At 37.6% G+C, this 18,230-nt stretch overlaps 1 protein-coding gene across 1 annotated transcript in view; it reads right to left on the bottom strand.

Moving 5' to 3' along the window:
• LOC124622726 (tubulin polyglutamylase ttll6-like) overlaps positions 1 to 18,230 on the bottom strand; it is a 500,830-nt gene that overhangs the window by 240,326 nt on the left and 242,274 nt on the right. Inside the window, exon 10 of the mRNA XM_047148517.1 lies at positions 4,090 to 4,271. Coding sequence (XP_047004473.1) covers positions 4,090 to 4,271 — 182 coding nt within the window. The remainder of the gene's footprint in view (positions 1 to 4,089; positions 4,272 to 18,230) is intronic.

Below are 18,230 nucleotides of genomic sequence, written 5' to 3'. Positions count from 1 at the left end.
AAATATGCTAAAATACTTCTAGATTATATATGTATGTATGGAGAAATACATCTACTTTGAAAAAGGAAGAAGCCACTGCTCTTCTTTCTATATTACTCAGCTGTTGTTATTATTTAATACTTCATCCAAAGCATTTTAACTTTACACAGACTATTAGCTGTCCATATACCAGCAAAATCAGGATCTATCTGACACAAACATCAGATCATTTCTTCTGGATGGGCACATTCAGCATGACTAGTTTTGAGCATGGTCCATTTTCAAGTGCATGTGTAGCACATCTGCTATAGATATTGTACACTTCAAAATAGATCACGTCTGTACCTAGTAGTGCTGAATAAACTATTACAGAATACAGTCTGGTGGAATAATGTATTTCCACAAATATTAGAGTTAGGCAGAATTTACATTCCTAAGTCCAAGTAGTCATACACATTTTAGAAGTAGTGGCTAGTGAAATATTCTTTCACTCTGTGTTTAAAAATTTGGGAATTTTCAATTTCCCACTTGATGTAGTGGGATAGGGGCCAGGTTGTATCCTCTCACTAACATTATTCATTGAAAAGGACATTAAAGTTCAAGGAGAAGAAATATAAGTTTCAATCTTTGTCAATGACATTATAGTTATGTCAAAAACAGTAGAGGATTTGGAAGAGAAGATGAATGGGTGGATAGTGTCTTGAGATGAGGTTATAACATGAACATCAACAAAAGTAAACCAAGGGTAATGGAATGTAGTCAAATTACATCAGGTGATGCTGATAGAATTATATTAGGAAATGAGATACACAAAGTAGTCAACAACTTTTGGTAGTCGGATGATGGTCACAGTAGAGGGTATATAAAATGGAGTCTGGTGATAGCAAGACAAGCATTTATTAAAAACTTGTTAACATAAAACACAAATATAAGTCACAAAGGTATTACAGACATTGACTGTAAGTGGGCATTGATTTACATCAATTGGAAAGTTGAAGCAGGATTTGAACCCAGGTCTCCTGCTTACTAGGCAGATGCTCTGACCACTAAACCATCCAGATACAGTAGTCATTGTAAATGCATGGACACCTCCCAACAGACCCAAATTCTCTTCACCAATTCCCATAAGAGTTCGAGCATCGTATGTATCCACACTGAAGAGTTCATTGGGCATCCTCACCTTAATTATACATATCTGGAACACCACATATAATAAATTTAAGTCTTAGGAAGTCTTTTCTGAAGGTATTTGTTTGGAGTGTATATTGTATAGAAGTGAAACATGGACAATTAACAGTTTAGACACAAAGAAATAGAAGTTTTTCAAATGTCATGCTACAGAAGAATGCTGAAGATATGATGTTACCCACAGGTGCTTGCTAATCGCTACGGTCAAGTTTCCGTGTAGCCCATGCCAGTGAGTAAGGGCAGTGTGCAGCTGTTAACTGATCACATGGCTCAATCAAAAGAGGCTGGCTACACACCAATGCTCTAAATCCCTTGTTATTCCACATTGTGCAGAATTCATGTTATCTTGTGTAGGTAGAAAGACAAGTTAGCGAATGATAAACTGTCCACTGAGTTAGAATAGCTTTACATACATTTCTACCAGCACAAATTTCTGAATGGTGTCCTCATGCATATTAACAGATAGTTTTAGCAGTACTCCTGATTTTTTAGTAGAAATATTCAACAAAGCCCATGTGCTCTGCTGAGCAGGCTTATTTATAAATTCGGTCACATGACCACCACTGGAGTCAATGTAGCTGCTTTACTTCTGCCTACCATCCAAGCTTTATAATACAATTTTCATTTATGTGTCCATCGATTTATTTTACAATACTATATAATTTATATAATAATTTATATAATTTCAAGAAACTTTTTCAGTATTTCAATTTTAGCAAATACTTGTAACATCACAAAGAGAAGATGTGAACACAGAATAATTAATGAGGAGGTACTAAATCAAATTGGGGAAATAACAACTGTGTGGCACAGCTTGACTAAAAGATGGGCTCAGGCAACAGGGCACATTCTGAGGCATCAGGGAGCTGTCAGTTTGGTAATAAAAAGTTACACAAAGATGATGAGGCTTGCGTGAAACAGACTAGTGTGTATAGCTCCATCAAACCAGTCCTCGAACCACAACAACAACAATAACAAATAATGAAATGGAATGATCACACAGTCAAAATTATACACATAGCGGATGACAGATTTGGGTTCACTGGCAGTATACTGGGAAAGAGCAGTTAGTCTACATAGGAGACTGCTTAGAAAACACTTGTATGCGCCACCTTAAAATACTGTATCTGCAACCCATGCCAAACAGGACTAGCTTGGATTACCAAAGAGGAGTATAAATGGTCACATGTTTCCTTGACCCACGGGGAAGTATCATGGAAGTGCTGAAAATCCTGAATTGACAAACATTTGTGGGTAGACACCAACTATCACACAAAAGCCTGCTTACAATGTGCCAAGAACCAGTGCCAAGTGAACAATTTAACAATATGCTTCAGACTCCTCGGTATTACCCTTGCAGACACTGTGAAGATAGGATTAGACTAATTACAGCAAGCACAGTGGCATTTAAGCAGTCTTTTTCCACACTACATACACAGCTGCAACAGAGAAAAACCCTAACAAGTGGTACAATGTGAAGTATTCTCTGCCAAGCACTTAACACTGGTTTGCAGAGTATGTATGGTGATGCAGGTATACATGAGTACCAAGGCTTAGATTCTTCCTCTTATTTCTTCATTTTGTTTTCTAAACAGACATACAGTGAATTTGTTCCTGAATTATGCTAGACCTAAAGTATATACCTAAAGTATTTAAACTGGTTTATGAAATGGCTAAGCTGAAAGGAACAGAGAAACTCTCTACACTGCATCCATTTGTGCAACACTTTCCATACATTTCTTGTACTTACCTGTTCAAGAAGTTAAGCATTCTGACTACTGCTTCACAACATACTTATTTCCTTGTTAAGTTCGTCATAGGTAATCTACTATAGTTCAAAAGCTACAATTATGTAAATAATTACAATATCAGAAGAAAAACTGACTTTCATTATCCCAAATTAACCTTGCCTGTAGTACAAAAGCAGTGCACAATACACAATGCACTGGATATGGAATGCTTGACAGACACCTAAGTTAAATTTGAAAACAAACTGAAAAATTTTCTCCTTGAGTTCCTTCTCATCCATAGAAGAATTTCTATTTCTGTAAAATTTAAAGGAAGATAGTAGGTAGCAATAACTAATTCAAATCTGCATTTTAAAAATTAAGAAAAGACATATGTAATGAAGGAAAAAAAATAAATAAATAAAAAAAAAATTCTCTCATGCGTAGCCAGCGCTGTTTTTGCATAGCATAGCAGAACTCACTAATCACATTACAGCATACGTTAAGTACATGGCCCAATATTCTAAAATTCAGTATGAGAGGAACTGTAGGAATGGACATAGGTGGGAATCCTGTATATGACTGAAAGAAAAATTGAGTCTTACTTTCCTTGCCAAGTCTAGCTTTACATGTATCTGAACCACTAACAAAATTTGCTGTATAGTCATGCTCAAATGGCAAAGCACATGTGAAATAAATTGTAAAATTTCAAGAAGAACTCAAAGGTTCTGCAAAATTGTGATTCAAGCATTAAAGTACATGGACTTGGATGACCGGTATGATATATTACTGATTAGAGAAGTAACAGCAACCAATAATTATCTAGGTTTTACATGCACTTTATTATGCTTTAAAGTTTTGCTATTTTCAAATTCGTAAATGGAAGGTTCATAGATTTGGTTTAACACTATCTATACTCTCTGTAGATGAATGTAAATATATTTAAAACAGACCTATTTTTAAGTGTATTTGAGGATTTTGAGTGTCTGATGTCTGAGTAATAGTAACCAGCAGATTTTATCAGAAGATTAATTGCGGTGTTCAGAAATCAATTATAATTAAAGCCATCCCTGGCTGCCTCATATGTATACAACAGTAGCTGTTTACACACCACAAAATGAATAAAAGAAGTTATCTGGCATTCCGGTTGAGATTACTACCAATATTTAAGTTTGTTATCAACGCTAAAAGGTACCTCTGATCCTTATGAAGTATTCCTTGAAGGAGCCTTTCTCGAACACGTTTTCGGTCTTCCTCCATAACTTTCCTTTTGTCCATTTGACATAGGTTCAAAATATTAAATGTGTCCATTAGAAGATTTTCCTTTATGTCTCGATCAATCTGGGCATCAGTATGAAAGCTTGGAGAATGATTTACCTATCATGAAAAAGAAAAAAAACTGTACAGTCTTCTGGAAATAAGCTACAAATCAACACATTAGTTTGTGAGTATGTTCATTCATTCATCATGTTCTGCATATCCCATCATGAAGAAGACCCTCCAGGGATGTGAAATGAGTCAAGATATACAATAACGGTAACACAAGGATATCATATAAACTTATTCTGTAAACTGTATTAACAACACACAATCATTACACCACTCAGTGCTACTGAAACCTATGATAGTTAAATTTAACAAATGAAATTATGAAGAAAGTTGCTGTCTCCTTAGTTATACTAGATAGCTGCTGTTGATCTGCATTCTTAACTTAAAATTTATTTGATTTTAATGGGATTCTTCAAAGCAAATATTTACCTAAATCTGTAAATACTGAGTCCTATTTTTAGTACATTCCTACTACTTCACATGTAGCTTTAACAACAAGCATTGCTACTTTCTATGTAGCTAACATAATGTTCCAATCCTCAATCTAGATATTTAGATGATTTTGCAGAAAGAGTGCCTGATAACATATGTTTTTAATTTTCTTCTGAAACAGTAGTGATTCTCAATTTCTATCTTTATATCAGAACCTTATACCTGACTGAGATGAGGTGACTTTCATACCTCAACAATATAAACAGCCATACTACAGGTGCAACCACAATGGAGGGGGTCTTCGTAGAGAGGTCAGCCTGACCACTGGATCCTGAAAATGGACATCAGCCCTTGCAGTAGTTAGAGAGGCAACGTTCTGGATGATTGAGTGATCTGGTTTATAACACTAGAAAACATGACCTTGGTACATTGGTACTGTAAATGCCTGAAAGCAAGTGGAAACTTGAGACATTACAGTACAAACACCACTGTCTGGTTTGAAAATTTCCAAGAGTGATTTCAGTGTGGATAATGATATTATGAGTAGCTTGGGCAGACATTCCAAGCCCCACAAATAGTTACCAGGAAATTTCAAAGTGAACATTTCAGTATGTTAAAGACTTCTGACAGGAATGCTAGCTATAGTGCACTTGAGAGCATAAACTTAAGCAGTGAGCTTGCAGTTTCAGTTAGAGAACTTTTGTAAGAGTTTTCTTTAGAGATACTACAGCACGAGACATTCTGGCATGTAAACAGGACTGAAGTATTTACAGTAGTGGTGGTATTATAGTGGACATGCTCTGGTATGTACCGAAAAGGGGTACAAAGCCACTTTGCAAAGAGGGCAAGTGGTGCTGCAGCAAAGCTTAGCCAGCCATAGGCAAGTCAAGATAACCTTTTGCCTGTCTCCTCAGAAATAGAGGGGGTCTTTTGTGACAAGAGACTGAGGTGGAACTTCCTCAAAAGCATATCTACAACATTTACTGCACACACTACAGGATGCAAAACTAGGTTTCCTTATTTCTGAATTCCCACATCCTTACTTGATATTGAAAATGTACAGATAATTATCTCTTAGGTTAGCATAGAAAATTCATGTAGACATAATGTTTTATGAGAAGCAATTCATTTGATCTCTTAGTGACATGTGTTTGAGTGTAATTTTTTATGAAACTCTTTTTCTTGATTTTGGCCAATTGGTTCAAAAGCTGTGTTATTAAAGTGTAATATAATGCATGTTATTTGACATCAGGGTGTGAGACTACATATTTTGAGTTTACTTTTATTTCTGGGCAGCAAGTTGCTGTGTAATGCAAGTCTTGGGACTTAAGAGTATTTCATGAGCCCATTTCACAACTTTAAAGCTCTTATAGAAAGTGTCTTGAAACCTGTAGAGTTAACAGTTGGATTATTTATTCACAAATTGGAAGTGGCACATCTAGTCATGTCTTGTGAATTTGGCTGCCAGATAGCATTACTGAGAGAATTAGTGCTGGTATAACAGAGTTGTGTTCCAGTGAATACACTGTTGACTTTAAAAGTAATTCTTTGTGCCATTCTTTTATACTGCAGTTATCAAGTCTGTAAAGAATTTATGAAATAGTTTTTTTTAAATAAAAAAAAAATAGGAAAGTTTTACAATGGTGTGTGGTCAGACTCTAGGCAACTGTTTGGCGAAAGTCATTTCAAGTAAATCTGATCACTCATTTATGTTCCTCTCCAAGATATATATTTTTAAACAGAGTAGTACCTAGCAAATCACAGCTACTATTTCTGCTAAGGGCAGAATCGATCACGGTCCTCTGGTTTGGAGACGAGTAGAAGGCTTAAACCAGAGGCTCAGATGATTCTGCGGAGATCTGGGGTGCAAATTTCTCAACCTCCCCTATCGGGTGGAGAAATGTAGGGTCCCCCTGAATAGGTCAGGCGTGCACTACACGCCGGAAGTGGCTACAAGGGTGACGGAGTACATGTGGAGTGCACATGTGGGTTTTTTAGGTTAGAGAATTCCCTCCCTAGGCCCGACAATACGCCTCCTGAGATGCGGCAAGGTAGGAGTACGCAAAATGCAACAGGGAATAACAATATTAATCTTCTAATAGTAAACTGCAGGAGCGTCTACAGAAAGGTCCCAGAACTGTTCTCATTAATAAACGGTCACAATGCCCATATAGTACTAGGGACAGAAAGTTGGCTGAAACCAGACGTAAACAGTAATGAAATCCTTAACTCAGATTGGAATTTATACCACAGAGACAGGCTGGACAGTGAAGGGGGAGGCATGTTTATAGCAATAAGAAGCGCAATACTATCGAAGGAAATTGACGGAGATCTGAAATGCGAAATAATTTGGGCAAAGGTCATGGTTAAAGCAGAGTCAGACATGGTAATTGGATGTCTCTATAGGCCCCCTGACTCAGCAGCTGCTGTGGCTGAGCACCTGAAGGATAATTTGGAAAATATTTCGAGTAGATTTCCCCACCATGTTATAGTTCTGGGTGGAGATTTTAATTTGCCGGATATAGACTGGGAGACTCAAACGTTCATAACAGGTGGCAGGGACAAAGAATCCAGTGAAATTTTTTTAAGTGCTTTATCTGAAAACTACCTTGAGCAGTTAAACAGAGAACTGACTCGTGGCAATAACATATTAGACCTTCTGGTGACAAACAGACCCGAACTATTTGAAACAGTTAACGCTGATCAGGGAATCAGCGATCATAAAGCGGTTACTGCATCGATGATTTCAGCCGTAAATAGAAATATTAAAAAAGGTAGGAAGATTTTTCTGTTTAGCAAAAGTGACAAAATGCAGATTTCAGAGTACCTGACAGCTCAACACAAAGGTTTTGTCTCAAGTACAGACAGTGTTGAGGATCAGTGGACAAAGTTCAAAACCATCATACAATATGCATTAGATGAGTATGTGCCAAGCAAGATCATAAGAGATGGAAAAGAGCCACCGTGGTACAACAACCGAGTTAGAAAACTGCTGCGGAAGCAAATGGAACTTCACAGCAAACATAAACATAGCCAAAGCCTTGCAGACAAACAAAAATTACGCGAAGCGAAATGTAGTGTGAGGAGGGCTATGCGAGAGGCGTTGAATGAATTCTAAAGTAAAGTTCTATGTAATGACTTGGCAGAAAATCCTAAGAGATTTTGGTCTTATGTCAAAGCGGTAGGTGGATCAAAACAAAATGTCCAGACACTCTGTGACCAAAATGGTACTGAAAAAGAGGATGACAGACTAAAGGCCGAAATACTAAATGTCTTTTTCCAAAGCTGTTTCACTGTAGTTCCTTCTCTAGATTGTCGCACAGATGACAAAATGGTAGATATCGAAATAGACGACAGAGGGATAGAAAAACAATTAAAATCGCTCAAAAGAGGAAAGGCCGCTGGACCTGATGGGATACCAGTTCGATTTTACACACAGTACACGAAGGAACTTGCCCCCCTTCTTGCAGCGGTGTACCGTAGGTCTCTAGAAGAGCATAGCGTTCCAAAGGATTGGAAAAGGGCACAGGTCATCCCCGTTTTCAAGAAGGGACGTTGAACAGATGTGCAGAACTATAGACCTATATCTCTAACGTCGATCAGTTGTAGAATTTTGTAACACGTATTATGTTCGAGTATAATGACTTTTCTGGAGACTAGAAATCTACTCTGCAGGAATCAGCATGGGTTTCAAAAAAGACAGTCATGTGAAACCCAGCTCACGCTGTTCGTCCATGAGACTCAAGAGGTCCACAGACACGGGTTTACAGGTAGATGCCGTGTTTCTTGACTTCCGCAAGGTGTTCGATACAGTTCCCCACAGTCGTTTAATGAACAAAATAAGAGCATATGGACTATCAGACCAATTGTGTGATTGGATTGAAGAGTTCCTAGATAACAGAACACAGCATGTCATTCCCAATGGAGAGAAGTTTTCCGAAGTAAGAGTGATTTCAGGTGTGCCACAGGGGAGTGTCGTAGGACCGTTGCTATTCACAATATACATAAATGACCATGTGGATGACATCGGAAGTTCACTGAGGCTTTTTGCGGATGATGCTGTGGTGTATCAAGAGGTTGTAACAATGGAAAATTGTACTGAAATGCAGGAGGATCTGCAGCGAATTGACGCATGGTGCAGGGAATGGCAATTGAATCTCAATGTAGACAAGTGTAATGTGCTGTGAATACATAGAAAGATAGATCCCTTATCATTTAGCTACAAAATAGCAGGTCAGCAACTGGAAGCAGTTAATTCCATAAATTATTTGGGAGTAAGCATTAGGAGTGATTTAAAATGGAATGATCAAATAAAGTTGATCGTTGGTAAAGCAGATGCCAGACTGAGATTCATTGGAAGAATCCTAAGGAAATGCAATTCAAAAACAAAGGAAGTAGGTTACAGTACGCTTGTTCGCCCACTGCTTGAATACTGCTCAGCAGTGTGGGATCCGTACCAGATAGGGTTGATAGAAGAGATAGAGAAGATCCAACGGAGAGCAGCGCGCTTCATTACAGGATCATTTAGTAATCGTGAAAGCGTTATGGAGATGATAGATAAACTCCAGTGGAAGACTCTGCAGGAGAGATGCTCAGTAGCTCGGTACAGGCTTTTGTTGAAGTTTCGAGTACATGCCTTCACCGAGGAGTCAAGCAGTATATTGCTCCCTCCTACGTATATCTCGCGAAGAGACCATGAGGATAAAATCAGAGAGATTAGAGCCCACACAGAAGCATACCGACAATCCTTCTTTCCACGAACAATACGAGACTGGAATAGAAGGGAGAACCGATAGAGGTACTCAAGGTACCCTCCGCCACACACTGTCAGGTGGCTTGCGGAGTATGGATGTAGATGTAGTTTGCTGTATGGCATAACGATGATGGTGCCCTCCCAGAAAACATAATCAGAATCCTTGATGGCATAATACAGTCCCAAAGAACCCAGCAAATGGCTCGAGTAGTGCAGGGAAACTTTATAAGTCCCCCTAGATTCAATATCATTACCCATGACATGATCCAATCAGAAGAGGTGAGGATATGGCTGTATGCTGGTGACATGATCCTACTATCAGAAACAGGGGACCCCTGCAAGAAGCCATTAACAAACTGCAAGAATGGTCCCAGGAAAACACTGTTGTCATAAACAGGGATAAGGGAAAAGCAGTGAAATTATGGAAAGAAGAAACTCCCACAAACAATGATAAATTCACCTGCAGGACAAAAGAACTGCAAATAGTTAAAAGCTATAAATGCCCTGGAATTGCAATGCAGGTGACAGACCACACGTTTCACAAGCATATTGAACAGAGTAGTAAGAGCAATCAAGGTAACATTTAAGATAAAGAAACTGAGTCTATTATCTGTAAGAATAGCCCTGAGACTAGTCAACATAAAGGCTGTGCTCACTGCATCATCCAGCACACAACTTATATGCAAATGTCACATATACTCAAACAACTGGAATGAGTGAAGCCAGCCTATCTGAAAATAATTAAATGTATCTCAAAATACATGCAAAACAGAATAACCTACATCTTGGCTGACACAACCTTCATCATTGAAGACCGGGTACCACTCATAGCCTGATATAACCTCAGAAAGCACCAGGCTTCTGGAAGAGTCATAAAAAAGCAAGAGACATGCATCACAAACACATCAACAGCCCAACAATAACATATAATGAATGGAAGGAAGCCAGCTTCCAGTTGCACCACAGGTTAAAATATGCCCTTGTCAAGCCTCTCTACAAAAAAGGGCAAACCACAGATGACAATAATTTCTGGCCAGTATCCTTGCTCACAGCATTTTCAAAAATTGTCAAGAAAGTAATGTACTCAAGAGTGGTTAGCAGTCTCAGCAGTAATGGGATACTTAGTAAACCACAGTTCAGATTTCAAAAATGCTGTTCCACTGAGACAGCAATATATAATTTCACTGCCCACATAATACAGTCTTTAAATAATAAAATGTCACCAATAAGAATTTTCTGTGACTTATCCACAGCATTTGATTGCGTGAACCATGACATTATGTTACAGAAATTACAATTATATGGTATAAATGGAACAGCATATGAGTGGTTTAAGTCATAACTACAGAACAGGAAGCAAAAAGTTCCTTTATATGATATAACTGATTTAAGGAAGTTTCCCACTTAATCTAACTGGGGTGAAATTACATTAGGGTTTCCACACGGTTTGATCATGGGTCCCCTTCTGTTCTCGATATATGAGAATGACCTCCTTCATATCCAAAACAAGAAGCTAAACTGACACTGTTTCCTGATAATACAAGCGTCATAATTAATCTAGTAAAAGAAACTCCCATAGAAAATGATACAAATTATATCTTTGGAAAAGTTATTGATTGGTTTTCTACGAATGGGCTTGCTCTGAACTTTGAAAAAATACCGTACATCAAATTTTCTACTGCAAGGAGTACAGCTCCTTCAATAAATATAATACATCAACAGAAGTCAGTAGCCAAGGTAGAGCATAATAGGTTTTTGGGTGTACATATAAATGAGAATCTTAATTGGGAAATTCATAGTTTGGATCTCCTAAAGTGACTAGGTTCAGCAACTTTTGCAATCCAAATAATTGCTAATTCTGAGGATATAGAAATTAGCAAGCTAACATACTTTGCATATTTCACTCTCTGATGTCATATGGAATAATATTTTGATGTAACACAACACTCACCCAAAAAGTATTTACTGCTCAAAAGAAAGTCACACATCTTGTAGGCATCTCTTTAAAGGGTTACAAATTCTTACAACAGCCTCACAGTTCATTTACTCAGTAATGAAATCTGTATTCAACAACATGGACCAGTTTAAAAACAACACTATCCTCTACTTAACCTACCTTGGGAAACAGAAAGGGGTAAAATATGCTGCTGTAAAACTTTCCGATAAATTATCAAATGAAATAAAATGTCTGACAGACAGCAGTAACAGTTTTAAAAATAAATTTAAATCATATCTTCTTGACAACTTCTTCTATACCACAGATGAATTCTTGAACAGGAATAAATAAATCTATATGTATGATATATGCATTTTGTGCCATTTAAGGGAATGGGGTAAGTAATAAAAATTTTAAGCTATTATTTTTTCTTCCCCCCCCCCCCCCCCCCCCTCCACACACACACATCATACCAGTCACCGTGGGATAGCCAATGGACTACGTCATTGAAATGCTGAATGTTGTGAGTCACAGGACCTTTCTTGCAAAGAAAGGACATTGTCACCATCTCCTTATACAAATGATGATAACTTTAGTTAAGTAATTAATGCATTGTATACATGGTGTTTGACAAAATCTTAATAAATAATGATGAAGGCATCCTACTTGGCAAATTAATATGGGGCTAAAATAGTTTGCCATTTGGATCTGTGGGTGAGGACTACTGAGGCAGACGTTATAAGGAAATACGAAACCAGCATTCCACTGGGTGGAGCTTGCAAAGTTAGAGCCCTTAACCTGGTAGGTATGTTAAAGAATTCAAAATAGATAGGTTGAAGTCATACGTAGTGGAAGTTACAGAAGTGTGATAACAGGAGGAACAGGAATTCTGGTCAGATGAGTACAGATTTATAAATAAATAAATCACATAGGAATACTGCAGAACTAAGTAATAATGAATAATGAGATATGAATGCATGGTGAAAACATTACAGTAACCAAAGCAGAACCAAAATCAGCACACACCATTGTAGTACATGTTTATGTACCAACTAGCTGCACACACAATGAACTTACAGAAAAATCTATTATGTAAATCAAAGGGAAAACATCTAGAAGAATTCTGCAAAGAGCACAAGTTAATCATAGCAGATACATGGTTTGAGACCGATGAAAGAAAGTTATGTATGTGGAAGAGATATGGAGACACTGTAATGTTTCAGGTAGATTATATAATGGTAAGACAGAGATTACAAATCCAGATTTTAAAATACAAACCATTTTCAAGGGTACGCATAAAATTTTAAACCATAATTTACTAGTTATGAAATGCAGATGAAAACCAAAGAATTTGTATAAAGGTATGAAATTAAGGAAATTGGACCTGGGTAAACTGAAAGTACCAGAGGTCGATGAGAGTTTCACAGAGAACATTAGGCAATGATTGACAGGGACAGGAGAAAGAAATAGCAATGGGTATCTTAGACACATGAAATAGTGAAGGCAGCAGGGGTCAAATAATCAAAAGGACAAGGAACAGTAGAAATAAGTGGGTAACATAGGAGATTTTTAATTTAAATGATGAAAGAAGGAGAATATACACACATCAAAAAAACTTTTGCATCACCTTGGTTCCGAGAGTTCTGGAACCTGTACGGAAAATTGGAGTAGAGATGAACATAAACATCATTTCTGCCCTTTTTATCGATCATGAAAATCACACACTGCATGTTGTACCACCATACAAGACCACAGCAAGACCTTCAGAGGTGGTGGTCCAGTTTTCTGTACACACTGGTACCTCTAATACCCAGTCGCACATCCTCTTGCATTGATGCATGCTTATATTCATATCCACAAGTTCATCAAAGCACTGTTGGCCCAGACTGTCTTACTCCTCAACAGCGATTTGGCATAGATCCCTCAGAGTGGTTGCTGCGTCACGTCGTCCATAAACAGCCCTTTTCAATCTGTCCTAGGCATGTTCGATAGGGTTCATGTCTGAAGAACATGCTGACCACTCTAGTTGAGCGATGTCATTATCCTGAAGGAAATCATTCACAAGATGTGCATGATGGGAGTCCGAATTGTCGTCCATGAAGGCAAATGCCTAGCTAATACGCTGCCAATATGGTTATACTATCGGTCAGAGGATGGCATTCACGTATCATACAGCCATTACGGCACCTACCATGACTACCAGCAGTGTACGTCATCCCCACATAGTGCCACCCCAACACAGCAGGGAACCTCCACCTTGCTGCACTCACTGGACAGTGTACCTAAGGGATTCAGCCTGACCAGGTTGCCTCCAAAAACGTCTTCAATGATTGTCTGGTTGAAGGCATATGCGACACTCATCAGTGAAAAGAACGTGATGCCAATCCTGAGCGGTCCTTTTGGCATGTTGTTGGGGCCATCTGTATCACACTGCATGGTTTCGTGGTTGTAAAGATGGACTTTGCCATGGACGTCAGGAGTGAAGTTGCGCATCATGCAGCCTATTGGTCACAGTTTGAGTCATAACGCGATGTCTTGTGGCTGCACGAAAAGCATTATTCAACACAGTGGCATTGCTATGAGGGATCCTCCGAGCCATAATCCATAGGTAGCAGTCATCCACTGCAGTAGCAGCCCTTGGGTGGCCTGAGCAAGGCATATCTCTGGCAGTTCCTATCTCTCTGTATCTCCTCTATGCCCAAACATCGCTTTGGTTCACTCCGAGACACCTGGACACTTTCCGTGTTGAGAGCCCTTCCTGGCACAAAGTAACAATGCGGGTGCAATCAAACCACAGTATTGACCGTCTAGGCATGGTTGAACTACAGAAAACACGACTCATGTACCTCCTTCCTAGTAATAGTAGCAGTAGTAGCTTTATTCATCCGTAGATCTCTTTTTACAAGGATACAGGACATTTCAAAGCATTTACAAGTTTACACCAATTTAAAATAAACTAATTCATATACACATATATTTACAGACTCCTAGTTAGACATAATCATTAAATTTACTCCTGGTATACAATACTTCTTCTTCTTCATTTTTTTTTTTTTTTTTTTTTTTTTTTTTTTTTTTTTTTTTTTTTTTTTTTTTTTTTTTTTTTTTTTTTACAAATAACTTATTAAGTAATGTAATGCCACACCGTTTATTCATATCCCACTATCAGTCACTGCACATACACATTGTTTCATAACACTTCACTCACTACACACACACACACACACACACACACACACACACACACACACGTGATCTCTGGGTCATTTTCTGTACTACAACTTCCCATTTTCTATCCAGAAAAACTGAGTCAGCATCCCTCCATAATGAGTGAGATGTTGTGCTATGCATAGCTTGGTGGTAAGTATTCCTAGAAAGGAAAAAAGAAGGAAAAAACATAGTATGAAGGTGTTATGTGGAATGTTGGATGTTTTATAATCATTATTAATATCATTTATTTGTGCAACATTTTTTATCAAACTCCTACTCTGTTTTATCTAAGTAATCCTTTAATGTATAAAATGTATTGCATTACAGGTACTTTTTAGCTGCCTTTTTAAATAAGTGTATTTTTGCAGTTTCTTTAATCTCTTTTGGTAATTTATTGTACAGTTTTATTCCTTGGTAGAAAATGTTGTTTTGAGTTTTATGTTTATTTTTTCTTGGTAAACGTAAGTTGAGTCTATGTCTTGTTGCACGGTCATGGACAGAGCTGTTCGTGCAGTAGTTACCAATGTTATTTTTGATGTGTATAACTGACTGGTAAATGTATTCACATGGAGCAGTTAAAATCCCCAGTGTTTTGAACAGATATTTACAATGAGCTCAACTAGTATTTTGGGTTATTATTATTATGGCTCTGAGTTTGAAAATTGTGTTCATATTTTGTGCATTTGTTCCCCAAAAATAATGCCATAACTGAGAATTGAGTATACATATGAATAATATGTAACTAAAAGACACTACATGTTACACACTGATGATAGGATTCTTAGGGCATAACATGCTGATGACATTCTGTTTGCAAGTACCTTTGTGTGTTCACACCATTTCAACTGAGAATCAATATTCATTCCTAGAAATTTTGCACTTGTTACACAGTCTATCGAGGTACTATCTACATTTAATTTAACAGTCATTTTTCCTCTTAAAACTGAAATTCATGGCATTAGTTTTCTTTGTGTTCAATGTCACTTTATTGCTTATTGTAAACTTCCTTGACAGTTTCATTTGCTTTCTCTGCATGGAGTTCTCTTGTTTTCTGAGTGACTGTAATATTGCTGTCACCAGTGAAGAGAATTTTTTCACCATGAGTAACACTACTGGGAAAGTCACTGATGAAAATCAGGAATAGTATTGGTCCTAATGTGCTACTTTGCAGAACACCAATATAAATGTATTTTGGTGCTGATAAGTGTTTTACTAACTGTTTAGATCTATGTGAAATATGTGTTATCCCTACTCTTTGTACCCTATCTGCTAGGTGTGATTGAAACCAGTCATTAGCTACCCCTCTTATTCCTAACCCTTCTAATTTATTTAATAGGAGCATGTGCTCGACTGTATCAAACGCCTAAGAAAGATCCAAAAATATGCCTGTGACACACTCATCTTTATTGAGAGCATCAAGTACAACTTTTGTGAATTCTACTATGACTGACTCCGTATTTTTGCCACTTCGGAAACCAAACTGTGATTTGCTTAAAAGATTGTATTTATTTAGGTAATTCATTAATCTGTCTTTCACAACTGCTTCTATTATTTCTGAGAATGCTGACAGCAGGGAAACGGGCTGGTAATTCTCTATGGCTTCTGCATTACCTTTCTTAAGCAAAGGTACAACTCTTGCCTGTTTTAAACTGCTGGAAATGCCATGATGTGAAGGATTCATTTATTGTATTTGTTAAGGGACCTTGTATAATCGCTATGCATTGTTTCAGTACACACATTGGTACTCCATCATTTGCTGCATTTTTACATTTTCTCCTTTCATCAATTAAATTAAGTAACCCTTGTACTATCCAAGGATTTCAATTAGGCCTTGTCTCTTTACCTATTTGATCCTCTGCTACTTTCTCTATTTTAACTCTCAAAGCTACCCATTCGCCTTCGACTGTATTTCTATCCCCTGTCCTAGACAAGCATTGTGTAATGCTCCCTCTGGAATTGTAAATAACCTCTGGTTTTTGCAACTTATCCAGGTTCCATCTCCTTAATTTCTTCCCTTTTTGCAAATTGCTTTAGTTTTAATCTATAGTTCATAACCAATCAATTGTTGTCAGAGTCCACATCTGCTGTTGGAAATGCCTTACATTTTAAAAACGATTGTGAAATCTCTGTATTACCATTATATAACCAGCGTAAAGCCTTTTGGTGTGTCCAGGTCTCTTCCTCATGTACAACCTTCTTTCATGATTTCTAAACCAAGTATTAACTATGATTAAATTATGCTTGTTCAACATTCTACCAGGCAGCTTGCTCTTTTATTCCTTTTCCCCAGTTCATATTCACCTATAGTTTTTCCCTTTCTTCCTTTTCCTACAGTCAAATTCTGGTCCCAAGCCACAATTACATTTTTGTCTTCCTTAACTATCTGAATAATTTCTTTTCTCTCACCATACACTCCAATCGCTACATCATTTGTGGAGCTAGTTGGCATACTAACTTGTACTACTGTTGTTGGTGTTGGCTTTGTGTCTATCTTGGCTAAAATAATGTGTTCACTATGCTGTTCATAGTAGCTTACCCACACTCCTATTTTCTTATTTGTTATTAAACCTACTCCTGCATTGCTCCTATTTGATTTTGTATTTATAATCTTGTATTCATCTGACCAGAAGTCCTGTTCCTCCTGCAGTCAGACTTCACTGATTTCCACTATTTCTAACATCAATCTATCCATTTTGCTTTTTAAATTTTCAAATCTACCTGCGTGATTAAGCGACTGAACATTCCATGTTCCAAAATGTAGAATGTCAATTTTGTTTCTCCTGATGACGACATCTGCCAGAATAGTCCCCACTCGGAGATCTGAATGGGGGACTGTAGCCAAAAGCTAATGTGTAAGTAAGTGTCTTTTAGTTGTACCCATCTGCAACTTAGTGTCACCTTTAGAGTAAATAGCAATCTATCTTTTCCTTACAGTGTTGAAAAACCAATGAGAATACTGTCTTGTAACATGGGAAAAACAATACAGATTCAATGCAGAGCAAAAGAAGAAATACAGAGTCCACCAAAAATGTGTTTAAGGACTAAAAACTATTTATTACATATTTATTTCACATTTAAATACTGTTCACAGATGTAGAACTATCTTTAGTTAAGCATGTAGTTAGTTTAGACGTTTAAAATATCTGCAGTTGGTGGACAGAAACATAGTGGAATGCTGATCAGTCACTGCAGTTACATCAGTCATTGTTTCAATACGGATCAGTGTACTTGCCACTATAATTTAATGATTACGATTCTGCAATGTGTGCAGATCATGTCAGTATACTTTATCTCCCACAGTTTCTCACAAGTAAAAGTTGTTAGGGGTTAGATAAGGAGACCGTGGGGGATTTCAATAGGTCCTCTTCACCCAATCAAATGTCCCTGCAGACTGTCATTCAGGAGAGCTCTTATGGTTAGAAGGTAGTGTGCTAGTGTCCTATAATGTTAGTAGAAGACCTCATCATCAGCTCCATAAAGTGCACATACACCTCATAAACTTTATTCGAATAACATTTATAGGTACAATTTTCCAGTGACATCAAAGAAAAGGATCCTTTAAGCCCCTAGATGCTAGTCCACACCACACACAAATTGCTTATCCACATGAACGTGTGCCTTTTCTGGTGCCCAGGAGATGCAGTAATCCAGATTCCCTGTTCCATTAAGTTAAACT

This window comes from Schistocerca americana, chromosome 7, assembly GCF_021461395.2.
Source record: "Schistocerca americana isolate TAMUIC-IGC-003095 chromosome 7, iqSchAmer2.1, whole genome shotgun sequence".
NCBI classification, from domain to species: domain Eukaryota; kingdom Metazoa; phylum Arthropoda; class Insecta; order Orthoptera; family Acrididae; genus Schistocerca; species Schistocerca americana.
This window is presented reverse-complemented; position numbering and strand designations above follow the sequence as displayed.